This window comes from Octodon degus, unplaced genomic scaffold (genome assembly GCF_000260255.1).
Source record: "Octodon degus isolate 3935 unplaced genomic scaffold, OctDeg1.0 scaffold00026, whole genome shotgun sequence".
Taxonomy (NCBI): domain Eukaryota; kingdom Metazoa; phylum Chordata; class Mammalia; order Rodentia; family Octodontidae; genus Octodon; species Octodon degus.
The window spans coordinates 8904967-8921905 of NW_004524602.1; the positions used below are offsets into that span (position 1 = coordinate 8904967).

General features: G+C 40.5%; 1 protein-coding gene across 3 annotated transcripts in view; it reads right to left on the reverse strand.

The window, feature by feature from the left end:
• Nucleotides 1-16939, reverse strand: part of Map2k5 (mitogen-activated protein kinase kinase 5) — a 278062-nt gene that overhangs the window by 231492 nt on the left and 29631 nt on the right. For all 3 annotated transcript variants that reach the window (XM_023712674.1, XM_004628792.2, XM_004628790.2), the window contains exon 4: nt 3194-3263. In XM_023712674.1, the coding sequence (XP_023568442.1) occupies nt 3194-3263 (70 nt within the window). The remainder of the gene's footprint in view (nt 1-3193; nt 3264-16939) is intronic.

Sequence of the window (16939 nt, forward strand, 5' to 3'; positions counted from 1 at the left end):
TTTATAGTTCAATCCCCAGTTCCGCAAAAAAAAAAGAAAGAAAGAAAGAAAAAAAGAAAGAAAGAAAGAAAGAAAGAAAGAAAATGTATTTAAATCTTAATATAAGGGCTTTTACTTATCTTTCTAAAAATACATTAAAATTAAGGCTCCAGGAGCCAGGGAGATGGCTCAGTGGAATAAGTACTTCCCTGGCAAGCGCAAGGGCCTGAGTTCAACCCCCAGTCCTGCCAAAAAAAAAAAAAAATTAAGGCTCCAACTCTTCTTTCCTTAATATGGAAATTAACTTTTTCTCTTCTTTGCCCAGTACTGGAAACTGAACCTCCGGACCTTACTCAAAGCTAGCGCTCTACTGGGAATAGCCCCAGCCCTTTTTAATTTTTTGAACTATGGCCCTCCTGCCTCAACCTTGTAAGTAGATGAGATTATAGATATGTGCCATCATACCCAGTGGAAATTAACTTTTTGAGCAAAACAGTCAAATATATTTAGTGCCTGACCCTTAAAGGACCCAGTCCTTCCAAGACAATATGTTAAAATAGTTCTACCAAAGATCCAGGGCACTCAACGAATGTGGAGATATGTATAAACTCTTATCTTTAATTTTAACATCTGCTTTGCTTATCATGTCTTTTTGTTGTTGTTGTTGTTGTTGTTGTTGTTGAACTGTTTTTTAGGGGAGGTTTATTTTTTGTTTTTGGTGCCAAGGACTGAACCCAGGGCTTCCAGTTTGCTAGGCAAGCATTCTACTGCTGAGCCAAATCCCCAGCCCCCCTCACATCTTTTTATTTTATTTTACTTCGTATTTTAGGGAATAGTCTACAGGGTGTTCAGAGTCTTACTCCTAGACTGGACTTGTGGTGATTTTCCTGTTTATAGCCTCACGTTTAACTAGAATTTGAAACAGCATTCTAGAAAACCCAGGGACTTCATATATCCTAAAGTTATGAGGCAGAAGTTACTATAAGGCTTTTAAATATACATATTTCTCAATACTTAACACATCTTTTAAATACACAAAGACTTAGCTATGAGCCTACGATCTCATGTGACTATGCTACTGGGAAGGAGGAAAACATGTCACTGGAACAGACTCATTTTCTCCTTTGCATCCAACTTATTCAGTCTAACGATTCTTTCTAACATGGGGCCTGACACAGAATCTAAGGTTTGAAAACCTATAAGCACGGGCAGACCCAGCCAGTTATGCTCAATGGGTGTATATTCAAATTCTGTATCTTTCATAATCTCACTTATCATATATTAGATGTAGTGAGGTTAAAAGAAGCAGAAAATAGCACAACCCAAAAAGAGCTGGATTATAGCACAAAGAACCTGAGACGGAGAGACGGGGCTTCAAGCTGCTCTCAGGCACACTGCAGTGATGTTTTAACTTACATGCCTTTCCACTTTAAGCAAATTATAATTTAAATAAAATTCTTACTCAAAGGGTATATAGCAGTCACTTACATGCTGCGTGACCCAGAAGTGATTTAACCTCTGAACTTCAACAGTCTCATCCACACAATAGAGAAAACAATACCTAATACAGCCTTGGTGACAATGTTGAAAGAAACAGAAAAATGGCACCCAGGGCAGCCTCAGTGCCTCTACTGAGCCATGTCTACAGCTGGCTGTTACCACCACAGGGGCGGGCACAGTGATACACAGCGACACTGACAGGACTAATCACAACACGAAAGAAAGCAAACCAAATTTGAGACACTATCAGGTCAAAAAAAGGAAATATTTTACTAAAAAGAAAAATGAAGCACCATCGTATTAGAATAATAATTCTCCAGCACGCTGTACTTGGGTTTGCTACCCAGAGCCGTGAAGCAATAAATGGAAATTTTCAGCTTATAAAAAAACTATTCCTTGTAGAGAAATGATTTTTGAAACTTGCTCAAATTCCCCATTTTCTGAGCACATGAAGAAAACATCTGCATCCCTGTTAGTGTCCTGAAACACAGAAACAGCGACATTTCTCTCTCTCGTGCTCACTCTCTTTCCCTGTGTGGCTGTGTAGCCTTCAAGTACAATAGAACTGAACTAATTATAATCCTTGGTTTGGGTGATAATTGGCCTTAAGTGACCCAATTTCATTTACTTCCTCAGCATTTTAATAGGTTATTAATAGCGTGATAAGCGCTCCTCTCTCTGCCACCTACACAGAATAGCAGGATTGCTCTTGAACCCAGAGTTGCTCATGGGCTGGCCAAGCCAGCTGTCTTTGGAGACTGTCACCGCAGACAGGAGCCTACTGGTTAATTGAGCCATTCAAACTTCATAGTTACAGGTAATGAAAGTCTAGAATGTTTAATTGGAAAACTCATACCATGATTATTTGTACAGTATTAGTTAACGAAGGTAAGTTTAACTTTTAATTATTTCAATTAAGTTATTTCTAGAAGAGTTACTTAGAGAATTTCCTTATCTGTTCCAGTAGTTAGAAAACATAGATTCCAAGTGGGGCAATATATAATGGGTGGAAGACTTAATCTTAATGGCTTATATAATTAAACTATTTCTTTTCACCATTATTCAAATTTTAAGGAACATTTATACACAGTTGAGCAATCACATCTGATATAAGGCTGGTACTGCCAGACCAAATGGGGTAGAAGAAAATTACCTGACAGGTGACTCACTGAGACTTACCCTCATCAGTATATATTTTTAGAAAGTTAACAATTTAATTTCTGTTTAAGAAGATTTTTCCATTATTTAGAAAGTACCTCCCACCAAAACCAAGTACCCAGCGTTCTACCCAAGTTTCTTTCCTAAGCCCCCTCTGTACACTGTTGCTTATATACAGCGAGCCAAAAGCTTTCTCCTCCATAGCAGCTCTGGTGACGATCATGAGTCACAATTTATAAATATCCAGAATTAAAATCATTCATTTGCCTTGCTTTAGAAACTATGGGGACCCCCAAAGAGTTCTTTAAGCGAATGTAAGTGTGTACTTCAAAAACAAAAAACCATCTAGTTAGTTTAATTTACTCTAGTAAATTAGATATTTTATCTGCTATAACTATAATATAGCCTGCAATCCCCACAATAATGAATACTTTTCTTTTTTTCAAATTAAGAGCTAAACATCACGTTATGTGCATTTAAACCTTTGGAAAACATAACTGTTGATGAAACACTTTACTGAAATAATCATTGTTGATTAGAATTTGTTCAACATTACCTCTTGGAAATATCTGCAGAGGCTCTATTAACTGTCCATTTACTTGCTGTTCCATTACTGTGGAATAATACTGCAAAGAGATTATGGAAAAAGATTACTCAGTAATGTATGAATACTGGAACAGACACTTATGGGTTGTTTAATTCATAGCACTTTTGCAAATTGCTGGTATACACATATCAGCCTTGAGAATACTGTTCCCTTATCGGCACATCAAAACGACTACAGTGAATTACTCGAGATCAGAAGCCTGGTATAGTGTTATCCTCCACACCAGCCACTCAGCTTTAAGAATAAAAATACTGATTAACACTACATATTAGTATTCAAGAAACATTTTAAAGGGAATATATTTAAAACGCCACAAGAAGAGTTTTAGTGGAAATTGCTCACATCACCTCCTGTCCTGCTCTGAGTTTTACAAAGCCAAATGAGAAGCTTCCCATTTGATTCAGACCTGTGCGCCAGTCAGAGAAACACCACGCACATGTGTGCATGAAGTGCGGCCAGCAAAGTCCAAGTCACAGAGATGGGAAAGCGTCAACACAGTTACTAGGACAAAAGGGCAGTCTTGTTTCAAGCAAACATAGCTCTTTCGCCTTATAAACCCTTCAGAATGGATCACATTTCGCTGTAAAATTCTGGGCATGGTAAATAAAGTTCTCAGTAAAAAAGCTCTCATTGTCCCTCACAAACACAAATATGAAGTAGGTGTTTTGTGGTCTGACAGCCGTTTTCCTTAATAGCCAAACTGATGAGCACAGGCCCACTTCATCTGGAGGTGGTCTGGATTCACTTCTTTCAGTGCTAAGCAAACAACAAAATGATGCTCTTAGTGGAAAAAATCAACCACAAATGCTGCTGGTTTTGTATTGTGAGGGACTGTCAAAGTGCAGGACTCCTAGCCAGGCACTGTGGCTCATGCCTACAATCTCAGCACTCCAGGAGGCTGAGGCGGAGGGATTACAAGTCCAGGTCTCAAAATTTAAGAAATACTTGCAAAGGTCTGGGGATGTAGGTCAGTGTAAAGGCCCCGGGTTCACTCAATCCCTCGTACTACCACAACCACCATAAAAAAGGGCTCTTTCATCTTTGTTTTTTCTATATTAAAACACATTATTATTTACCTACCAAATTTTAAGACAATTCCTCCTGGATTATCATTTTCTGATATTTTAAAAAATGTGTCTTTTTGGAAGATATACATACTTTCCTACTGCTTTAATGTACATTAAAATTATTATAAGATCAAAGTAGGTTTTCCTCAGAAATGAAAGGTAGCTATAAAACTCCACATTATCTTAGGAATCACAAGTTAGTAATTCTAAAGGTTTATGCCCTAATAAAATAGGGTAAAGGTGAATTTTGGTAGCAATGGACAAATACAAGTGCACTTGCTCACCAAAAGGTTTCAAACTGCACAGGAAAACGATCTTCTGTGGACCTAACAACTTACATACACATGGGAAACGCACTGTGGAGAACATACAAGGCCACATTTTGCAGATTTGGTATCTCAAAGCCACAGAAATACAGCACTCGCCATTACTCAAACAGCAATGACAAGTAAATGAAATATCAATCATGTAGGCTGCCAACCTTTTGGGACAGCAATAACTGTTAACAAGTAGTCTGGAAAAATTGTCCGAAAATGACTTGTCCTCAGCACACAAGTATTTGAGGTTTCCGTGGAAAATTAAGATGCCAGTGGCTATTTGGAACATTGCTCAGGTATTCTTTTTAATGGGAAATTTGCCGGTTATTGATCCACAGCGTGTACCCCCTTGCTTCTGGAAGGCTGCAAGCAACTTTCCAATCAGTGGCTGTCAAAAAAATTACTGCCTTTTTATACTGATACGAGACAACAGTGGTGGCGGTGTTCTCTTATAGTTAATACTTTTCTTTAATTAATTACTATGTACAATAGGTTAGTAATTTCACTTACTATTTTGCCATCATCCCAGAAATCAAAACAGAATATCCCTATGCTCTAACAAATTAATTATAGAGTTGTCTGAAACTGATGCTTGAGGTCAAGTTTGAAAACAAATAACCTCAGATGTAAAGGGTCAGTAGAGGTGTAATATATTTTTTTCCTACTATAAAACCTTGCATGCATGAAATTGACCTGTTTTCAAGCTTTATTTATTTACCTTAAAAAATAAATAAAAATGGTCTCCCTTTCATTGTAGGTCTGGGCCAGTCAACTGGCAAACTATATATACTTTTGTAATCACTGTAAGAATTTCTGCACAGTCTATACAGATCTCTTTGTACTATGATCAACACACTCATGATACTATTTGATATGTTCCTTCACCAGCTTCTCTAAAATAATCAGGTTCTGCTTTTCCTGTTTTGGAGTCTTATAAATTCAAGTGTGCTTTCTCCTGCTGATATACTCCGTTTGATCTCTATTCTTATAAAGAGAGAACCTTGCGTTCTAGAACAAAACAATTCACTATCAAGGCCACGTCACACATGCAGTAACCAAAACCGCAGTGTGGGATCACTGGGCTTCTGAGAACCTCTGAGGACCACGCTGACTTTGAGGGCTGGGTGGCCCCCAAGCTCTGGCCATGGTGTCTGGAAGATACACATGTGGCGGGCTGCGGGGCCCCCAGGCCTGTGCTGTCCAGCAAAATGAGTAAGAAACTTGGAGTGTCAGCACGAGCTGTGCCCTGGCACTCATCCTAGAGGCGGTGCCTGCGCACCTCACTGTGCCCAGCTTCGATGAGGTGGGGTCTGCCTGGAGGACAGCTGCGAGACTCATCAGAAAACAGACAGGACAATTCGCAATCCGCAGGGTAAGCTGTTTTCAGTTCTTGGGCCTCTCTTCAGGCCATATGCCTTTAATATATTCTTCCTCTAAAGGGATTCTGTCTCATTTGATTCGAAATACAGTGGTGCCTCAGTGGACACTGGCAGGTCATGGGAGGCAAGTACCAAAAACAATGGATACCAAACAAATTGTTTTGGCTGAAAAACACAGTGAGTCACAAGGCAACAGACACTGACAAGTTTTAGCATGAGTGTCAGACATCATGCAAATGAGGAGTCCTGGGACAAAATTTTCACATTAAAATGGGAAGTACCAAATTTGATGAGTTTAAAAATGGTGGAGTTTCAAGGTATAACTAGTAATAAAATAGTAAAGCCAAAGGCAAGACTCCAAGCCAAAAATAAACTGATTATCAACAACAACAAAAATAAACCCTATACTTTATATTCTAAAATACTTAACATGGTTTGAACAGAAAAGTAACCAACTACCATCGGCAATAATATGGCCATAACTTGAAGTTACCCAAAGAACTTCTTCACCTTAAGGTTTATTTCCTCAACTTTTATTTCCTATAATACAAAACTTTACACATGCTTGATGTTTGACAAATATTTATTGATTGAAATGTGGCTGAATCTTGATTCCGCTACTCATTAACTCATTTAGCCTTCAGGAAGTCATTTAACCTTAATGAACATTAGTTTCCTCCAAATGAGAGTAAGATTATTTACTCTATTACACAGGGTCATCATGAGGCTCAAAAACTAAAGTGCAGCAGCAGAACTAGTGCAGGTACTCCGTAAACTGTCATTCAGTGTTATTTGTGAAGTTTTTTTTTAAAAAATGTCTAATATTGAAACAATATTGAACACAGTATCTCTTTCAGTGTTCAAGCATTTAAAAACACAGAAGCATTTATGTATGTAAAGCACAGAATACTGCACTTAAATTGAAAACAGGAGCAGCAGCTACGTGTCTTCTGCTACGATCCACTGCATAATCTGTTACATGCAGTAATTGCAGCAATAATCAATAAGCTAACTCGGTAAAAGATTAATCAGTTTCACAATTGCTAATGGAATCCCCAGCACCAGACTTAGATTAGTTTCAGAGTCCCTCTGAGATATTCCTCGAAACCCTTAAACAATTTTAATAAGGATGTGACAAAGTTTAGCATACTTATCCAAAAATCTAATTAATTTGAAACAGAAAGCCACATTCGACAAGGGGATAACAAGTACAATTTTTGGCTTTGTTTTGTTTGCAAGTTTATCTGAACAATGTTTCTATTTGTCATGAACCTAATTCTAACAGCACAATTCAATCAATAATTAAATTTTTCCCTTCATGGAAATCTGCATTATAAAAAACTTGAGTTCCAAAACAACACAGTTTAATGCTACAAGGCACAAGTTCTCTAATAAGAAAAAGAGCTAAGAATACAGCTCAGTGCTTACCTAGCCAAGTGTGGGGCCTTGGGTTTAATCCCTTGCACTGCAGAGAAACAAGTCTCACCCCCTGAGTATGTGTGTGTTAGGCTCAGCACTACACAACTATCTACGTTCACTTAAGTTTTCATACTCCTGCTCTGGGAGAATCATCACCTCTGTTTAACAGAGGAGACAAACGGTTTATCAGTGAGCAAAAAAGAAAAAACCAAAAAACTTTCTATTGCAGCTTCTGCACTCAGACCATGAAGTGTATGCTCACCACTGAGCGGTAACAGGTGACCTCACAGCTCTCTCTCCTCACCCGTTCAACTACACAGACAGGTTGTGGGGGAGACTGCAGCACTAGCAACAGCTCTGGCTAGGTCACTCACTCCCGGGTGAGTTCAGTTATGTCCTCTGGATGGCAAAGCAGCAGGAAGCCATCAGTGCTACGGGTGACCTCTCACTGTCCTTGTGTCCCCCACCGCCAACCTCTGCTCTCAGCCTCCTGCTAGAGGCCCTTTGCCCACTACTTTAAGTGCTGGAGTTCCCAGTGGTTCCTCACCAACCTTCACTTCTCATTATATACTCTCCTTGAGTTACTTCCGCCACTTCAAAGGTTTCAATTACCAGAGGAGTCATTGCGACTAATTAGGAGCTGATGAATCACAAATCTTTATTTCTAGCCCAGATTTCTCTCCCAAGACTCAGAACATATCCAAGTGGTTGTCCAAAGCCTCTTCTAACACAACAGGTCCAAAAATGCAATTCCCCACCTTTCCCACCCCTCCCTTGGACCCTAACCTGCCGCCTGGGTACACTGTTAGTTCAATAAAGACCATCTTCTCAGTTTCCAAAGCGAGACACCTGGAAGTAATCCAGACATCTCTTGCTATATTCAATCCAACTTGACAGCCTCCACATTTCCCAACTCGGTTCAATTCTCTCCAGCCCTGCAGGCACCACGGTCATAACTGTGAAACTGCCTCAGGTGGCTTCTGAGCCTCAGAACTAGTCTCCTCCAGCCACCCTGCAGGGAAATAAATGGATATGGCTGCCACCTAAAGCGTCCTGGAAGTGACCCACCTCCCTCCCCCAGAGTCCGCAGACTAAACCACTCCTGGACACACCAGGCGCTCTTCCCCCTTGGAGCCTTTAAACACTGTCCACTTGGCCCCAGACTCTTCTCAGTCTCCTGGCCTTTGTGTACTCCTCTAGGGCACTACCCACTTCAGGAAGCCTTCTGGGTCCTCATAGCTAGGTTGGCCACACCTCTGAGCTCACGTCCCCAGCAGCTGTCGCTCTGCCAGGTAATACTGAGCTTTTGCTGTCCTGTCACATGGATCTGTTTCCTTTTGCTACCAAGAGCTCCCGTGGGAGATACACTGTGTGTTCACCGCACGCACCACCCCGCTGAGCGCTCAGCTGGGTGCTCTGTCCAGCACACACTGTGTGTGGAAACTGGCCATTCAGGTGGCTGACAACTTGTGAGAGTGATCTCAGGCCTCAGTTCTCTATTTACTAGCTGTGACAAAGAAAGACTCCAAGTGCCTTTGCTTCATACCCTCTGGTGTACAAATCAGGACAATACCTACTTTACTCAGCTTACAAAGCTGAGGGTCTACGTGAGCTCCTAAAACTATACAAGCAATGCTACTCGATATGAATTTACTGGGAAAAGCACAGACAGTCTTCCTCAGGTTTTCAAATAAAGGACCATGCTTCCAAAACCTTTGGAGACCACAGTCACACAGTGCCTGGCACATCATGGGTGCTCCACAAAAGTTCATGGGACGAGGCAAGAAGGATGGCCACACTCTCTCAGCACTCATGGGTCCTGGCCTATTCACAAAGGACATAGTGGCACCTTTAGTATTCCTCTAGCCACTGTGACAGGAAAGCTTATGCAATCTTTCCTTAGTGTGCCTTCTAACAGAGAACAAAGTCAGCACAATAATTCACTTACAAAAAACAGGTTGCTGGCTTTTTCCTACCAATAATAAAATTTCAAATGCTTATTTTGCCAATACTGCAAGTATACCCAATTACTGGTAGCTCAGTCAGTAATTACAGTGATAATCAATAAACTAACCATTTGCAGTCCATAGTTAATTTATTAATTTTTCAGACAAGCACTCAGCACTCTTAACTTTGCCAAAGCGCTATCAATTCAATTACAACACTACTCAGATTACACCATCTTGAGATTCCTCTTTTCACTTTACAAGAAGAGGCTTTTCCTCTATGATGCAGACTTCTCACAAAACACCTGACTGACCCAATAGTCAAAAACCCCACAGCGGGCGGTGCAGCTCAGTGACTGAGCACTTGCTTAGCATGCATGTGGCTCTGTGTCCAATCCCTAGCACCATGAAAGTAAAAATGCAAAAAAAGGAGGGAGAGAGAGGGAAGAAGGGAACAAAGCCAATCTGTTCTGCATACCAAGTTACTTGTGACATTTACTTACCTGGCCTCAGATCCCCTAGGTCCCTAACAACTCACTGGCTTTACCTCAAGAAAACCACAATGCACCTTGGAGGCTCTGATTCTAGACCAAGAGCCTGCACATGGGTGTATATGGCAAGAAAAGAAATAAAAGTCTTCCGGCGTCAAGGTCAACAGGGAACAACTCTGGGGCCTGTTTGCAGGCCAAGATGACTGGATAGATGTATTAACTAATGATCTGGAAGGGAAAATGGCAGCAAGCTGGCCAGGTTTAATGATGACACTATTTGTTTTGGATAATAAAACCATAAAGGACTTTTGGGAGCTCCAGATGGTCTGAATAGAAGTTTGGGCAGCCAACAGCAGATGACATGCAACTTGGCTGAGTGTAAGGTAATGTGCATCACAGTACTAGTTTAAACCTGCACACAGCAATGGGCCCACAACTCGGTGTCTTCTCAGGGGAAGCTTCCAGAGCTGTCACTATGATTAGCCGGGGCAATGTCTGCACTAACCTCTCACCTGACTTCTAGCTGTGGCAATTCTGCTCTTTTTCGAGTAGAAGCTAAAACAGTAGCTTCAAAGAACTTTTCACTGAAAGATAACAGAATCTTGGGGCTGGGGAGCTAGCTCAGTTGAATAAGCACTTGCCTGGCAAGCGCAAGGGCCTGAGTTCAATCCCCCGTTCCACCAAAAAAAAAAAAAAAAAGAAAAAGAAAAGAGAATCTTCAGAGCCTCAGACATGGCAGGCTAACGTGGGACATTCCCTACAAACAGGCTACACTGAGACCTCCACAGAGAAGCAGCCATCTAGAAAACCCAAAGAAAACAGCTAAAATAACTCTTTGAAAATAGCTTCTATTCTTTCACTAGAAGAGAAAGATAAAAACTTCTACTTATGGCTCAGCACATAACATTATTTGAGTAAACAAACTGACTAATTTCTAAAACAAATGATTCCCTTCAGTCCTCCACTCTTGTTTTTGTCACTATTCCACCTCCTTGCCTAGAGAATAGACTACATGGTCAGTTGTTCAGATGAACCGCATTGAAGAAGGGACGCATCACCTACTGAAGGCTGAGCTGATTCTGTCATTTACAAACTGAGTCCACATATGATCTGTTTAACATGGGGCATACTTAAAGGTACCATGTAGAAAATGAGTAGCCCTGTTTTTTGCTATTTAAAGAAAACTCCTGATAGCAAAAATTTTGTTAAACTTTCAACTCTTATGTGGTGTGGTGGATTGCCAACCGGTGGTCCACTTGTTCTACCTAGCTGAACTAGCATTGTGCTGCGTGTAGGAGGCCACATGAGTGTTGCTGCCATCAGCCTAAGGGCTGTTAGGGATGCTGTTTGGAAAAGCTGTTGGGGAGCTGCTGGAAGCTGCTGATTCTCTTGGGCTGCTGTGCTGGAGGACCTCGTCACGCTGGCTTTCCTGATGAACTTGGCTGTTCTTGTCACTGGAGAAGCTCAGGACCTTCGTTGTCGCTGAGACTGGCTATGGTTCATTTTGGGGGAGCTCTGGGTCCTCACTTTAAGCATTGCTTCCTGACTCTGGTGGGGAAGACAGTGCACTGCTCAGCCTCGTGAGAAGCTTGTTACGTTGGCTTTCCGGAGAGGAACTCAGCTCTCCTCACTGTCAGAGGAGCTCGGGACCTCACTACTGCTGAAGATGGCTGTGGTACACTTTGGGGGAACTCTGGTTGTTGAAGCGTTCTTTCCTGGCTCCAGTTCTGATTTATCAGCCTACTAGCACAGATCCTTCATTCTGCTGGCACAGACTTTGTAGCTTCCACCACTAACCTCTGGGCCTTCCCAGTGCAGATCCATGAAACAGGTCTGCATGAGGCGTTGGCGCGGGCTCTAGGCCTCCAACTGGACTCACTGGAGGCACTGGCATGCGCTCTAGGTCTTCAGCTGGACTCATGCAAGACACTGCTGTGGGACCCAGGCCCTCACCTGGAATTTTTTTTTTTTAATTTTAGGGAAGGTCTACAGGGTGTTTAGGATCTCACTACTAAATTGGACCTGTAGTGATCTGCCTGTTTACAGCCTCACAAGAGCTGGGATTACAGGTGCACGCCACCATGCCCAGTCTCAATTGCCATCTCCGTGCACCTCAGGTGCGGGACCAGCATAGCTGGCCTGGGGATCAAATCCTCTGCCCCTGTGCTTCCCTGCAGGCACTTTAATCCACTGAGCTATTTGGCCAGTCCTTCAGTTGGATTCTTTGGTCTTTAGGTATGGACAGATTTCCTGTACTTTCATATTGTATATGATTCTTTGGGTGAGGATGTCTATTATGAATAATCTTATAAAATATGTGCCCTGCATTATATGGCTCCCCTTGCAAAACCTCCTAACTATAAGTAGGCAACAAATTTTGTGGTAAAACATCACCTCACAGGTAAGGACAAGCCTTTTAAAACTACATAAGCCCACAAGGCAGTTTTTACAGTTATTTAAACTCACATACACTGGCATTTTAGTAAAAAAGCACTGTTCTTTCCAATCAGGGAAAACACGGTATTTATTTATTTATTTATTTAATTATTGGTGGAACTGAGGATTGAACTCAGGCCCTTGCACTTGCCAGGCAAGCACTTATTCTACTGAGCTATCTCCCCAGTCCCTAAAAACACAGTATTTAAAAAGCTTTGTCAGTGAAATCTTAACAGATTTTTAAAAAAACAAAATCCTCTACTTAAAACAGGCAGGGGTGAAGCTGCTGCGATTATTTCCAGGCCTATACCTAGCCTCGTGACTCCCAGGTCCTCTCTGAACCTGCTCTCCTCACTGGGCTCCAGGTACTCAGCTGCAAAAGGGAAGAGGTGGACAAGACCACTAACGTTCTCTTCCAACTCCATGAGGAACTGCAGGATTTCAGAGGCAATCTACAAATTTTGCATGGGTGCTACAGAGGTCAAAAGGTACTTTTCCCTCACAGTACCCAATGTCTAACAAGGTACACGATGGCTGAGTACACTAAAGAAAATACTTCCACTCCGCCAAGACACAAGGCCTCTGCCTTAGTGGGAGGCAGTACAGTAGTGTTCACCCCACTTTCTTCTGGCCATGGGGGGAACAGCATAAAGAGAGCGAATGAACAAAATGAAGGAAATCCTTCTTGTTAATACTGTGCTCCACTCATCCAAGCCACTCTTAGAATCAAAAGAACCAGGTATAAAAACATCCTATTGTAGACACAGGATTTTGTGGAAATAAATATGAATCCATTTAAAAAGCAAGATATATTGCTGAGCTATATACTTCAATGAAAGGTCATCTCATAAAAAGGTAAGCTTCATATTAAAATTACCCCCTCCTAGAACTGGACCCCAAACAGCACTACCGGACAACAAATATAGAAATATGGAAAGAAAAAGCAATATACTATTTCCAATTTTTCTAGAAAATGGAAAACAAGAACAAAAGAAATTTAAACTACATTAAGGAAATATTTAACAGGGTCCTTTAAATAATTAGCAATGATCAGGTATTTAGTTTTCAGAATATGTAGGTTGTGTGTACTTTTTTCCTAATAAAGCATTTCAAATTCTAATTAAAAAAATACTTTATGGAGGAATTAAAAAGATACAATAGTGTCAGAGGAAAAGCCATGATCCCAGAAGTGGAATATTCTAACAACATAACTTACAGGAAACTACGCTATAAAAACAGATTGTTGATTAACACAAACTCATAACAAAACGCAGAGAGCTATCACAACGCTGCTGTAATAACACTTGGCTGCTGAATTCTTTCAATACATTAAATATCTCCTTGGAGACCACATTACTTTACATTTTCTTAAAAGACAATTTATTATAGCTTTGTTTTCTTCTCATTATCTCTTAAAAATATATCGAATGAAGAAAAGAATACAACTTCTAAATAACTTACATAAAATTGTACTAATGTGTGACAATAGACTTTGGTTTGATGTGTTGGTTATTACTTAACAGCACACAACCTACTGTCATGACAAATCCTTACCACAATGTGATATTCCACATGTCCCATGTATCAAAAGCCACTGAATGCCATTACTATGGTGCTCGTAAAATTAACAGCCTCAGGCTGCAAGTGATTTAAATAATTGATAAGTTTTCAATTAAAAAGGAAACATTTTCAAGTCTAATACAAAAATCTATTTAAATTACTGATAAAAACTTACACTTGGGTTGGCCCAAAGCCAAAAGAATGCTTGCATCTAAGGGAAGAAAAAGGTAATTCTACAAGTTTCAACTCAGATGTTGGAATTTTTTTATTCTTATGCAGAGATGTAGGCTGTTTATTCATTTAACCTTTATAATCAATAGAAAAGAATGATCAAAGGACCAATGGTAACAAGGTCTCTGCTTTTGCTTCCCTCTACAGGGCTGTTAAATACCAAGGTGGCCACAATTTTATGGAGTTCTATACAAAACAGGAAGCTGTTCTGTTTTCACAATAAAATTGTGGTTCTCTGTCAGTATCTTCCCAATATCACTACACCAAATCCTAGAATCAAACTTTTTCAGAACCAAATTGAACCTAAAGTATAAAGACCTATGTGAAGTTTTAGTAATAAACTGGTAGTCACAAGTACCATCCACCAAAATCTACTGTGAAATTAGTTCCAAATGGTTTTCTGTGACAGAACTGGACCCCAAAGGAATGTCCAACCTTACACACCAGGACAGATAGAAATGAGAGTCAACTGATCTTGTTTGTGCTTTTTGTGAACTATTCTTTATCTTTTTAAATATCAAGCACTTGACTGTACACAAAGGGCAACAGCAAGACACAGGAAGAAAAGGAAATCTATTCAAGGTTCAAATGACCGACAGCATTGTCTCTCAGAGCTATTTTCATTTTAAAATACTGTGTTTAAACATTCAGCATCCGAAAAGCAGAGCTCCAAGTAGGCTAAAACCAGTGTGGGTAGAGGCTGAGGGGTGCTCACATTTCATCTGTAAATTTTTGTTAGATTAATTTACGAGGAAACCTGGGTCCTATTAGCTAGACCATAATCCATGGCCCAGTACCAAGTCATAAAAAAAGTTTTCATCTATCTGATGCCATGGTTATGGGGTTTTGGGGCAGGTTTCTAGGTTCCTCCGAGGAACAAAGAACTGAATGTGGAATGTGATAGCAAAGAAAAAGCAGCAAAGCTGAATGAAGTTAGTTAGGTGATAGCTTGCTCCGCAAGTGGGTTAGTGCCAGTGGAAAGCAAAATGGCTCAAGCGCTGAAGGGCTGGGCATAAGATTTAACGTGTTCCACTGAGTCTAGGACACCTCTCACTGGGTCTCCCAGAGCATGACTGACAGGGCGCTGGGTCAGGTCAGCTGGGTCTACTGCGCATGTCCTTTCCCATAATTCACTGTGGCGCTTGCCAAGCAGGCATTTACGTTGCTGAACTATGTCCCCGGCTCCATAATTCACTCTTATAGTCAGGTGTAGGAGATGTACTCCATATGCATGAACCTTCAGTGAGTTTCAAGCAAAGAAAGATCACACAGAAAGATGTGGCATGTATGGGTCTTGGTTTGGAGCTTTCGAATTTTTCAAGGTGGGCCCAGGGATCTTTGTCTTTCTTGTCTCTGCTGTGTGGTAGGCCTTAGGACAAAGGTCAGAGTGCTGCTGTCCAGATTCAGGTGAGGGGAGGGGAGTGGACCCGTAGCTCCAACTGTACTATATATTACATCCACAGCAAATTAAGAAAGACCAACAATGTCTTGAGTTTTACATGAAACTGATATTCACTTTAAAGAAATGGTGGTCTTAACTTGTGAGATTACACCAGCATAATTTTACTTTATATTCCTACTACTACTTTTCTTCATAATATAGTGCCAATGGTATTTGTATTTGATTATGGATAATGTTTATGTTTCTATATGCCAAAATTAAAAGTTATTACATCTATATCTGTCCTTCATCTAAAAATGCAAATGAGTTCAATATAAAATCCAAACATTCAAGGATGAGTGAATTATATGATCTCTTTTCAGACTAAAGAATACCTCCAAGAAATCTTGAAGCTTTTTAAGTTTAATGACATATCATATAAGGTTATGTAATCATTACTAATATTTTATAGAACAAAATAATTAAACACTTCATTTAAAAAAATAAGTTAAAATAAATATATGGTACAGATATAACAATTAGGGTATTACATAAGAATAAATCATTCAGGTGGCTGGGGATTTGGCTCAGTGGTAGAATGTTTGCCTGGCAAGCTGGAAGCCCTGGGTCTTCGGCACCAAAAAAAAAAGAACGTTCAAAATTTAATAACAGTGATGACATATAAATTTCCCAGTACAAAGGAAAGGCAGTGGATGTAAGAGAAACTGAACAAAACCATTAAGAAATAGCAGCTATAGGGCTGGTGAGATGGCTCAATGGTCTAAAGCACCTACTTAGAACAAGCTTAGCAAAGCACAGGGACTGCGGTTCAATCCCCCAGCACCACAAACCAGCCAGCCTCGCCCCCTGGTGGGCTGAGCTGGAGACACACACACACACACACACACACACACATAAATAAAATAAATAAATAAATTTTTTAAAAAAAGAAATAGCTATAGAGTAAGAAGAGGCTCAATTTAAAATTCCTATGTTCTCTTTTGTTTATATTTTTTTCTTTTCTTTTCTTTCTTTCTTTTTTTTTTTTTTTTTTGAGGAACTAGGGATTGAACTCAGGCCCTTGCGCTTGTCAGGCCAGCGTTTATTCTACTGAGTGATCTCCCCAGCCCCCGTTTTTGTCTTTTTCAGATGGGGGTCTCACCAAGTACTTTAGGTTGGCCTTAAACTAACAATGTATCCCTGGTTGTCCTCCAACATGGAAATCCTCCAACATGGAAATCCTCCTTCCTCAGCTTGCCAAGAAATAGAACTACAAGCATGTACCATCAGGCCAGGCTCCATATTTTCAAATAGCTCTGAGGTAGGAGATCAATTGGATGGAATGCATCACAGAGCATAAGAACCCATGGCTAAGAGGTGAGGTGAGCTATTTCCCAAAGAAGGAAGACATGCACACAATACTGGCTCCTGAGCACTGTACCAGAAACCAATCAGAAAGCAAGTCTCA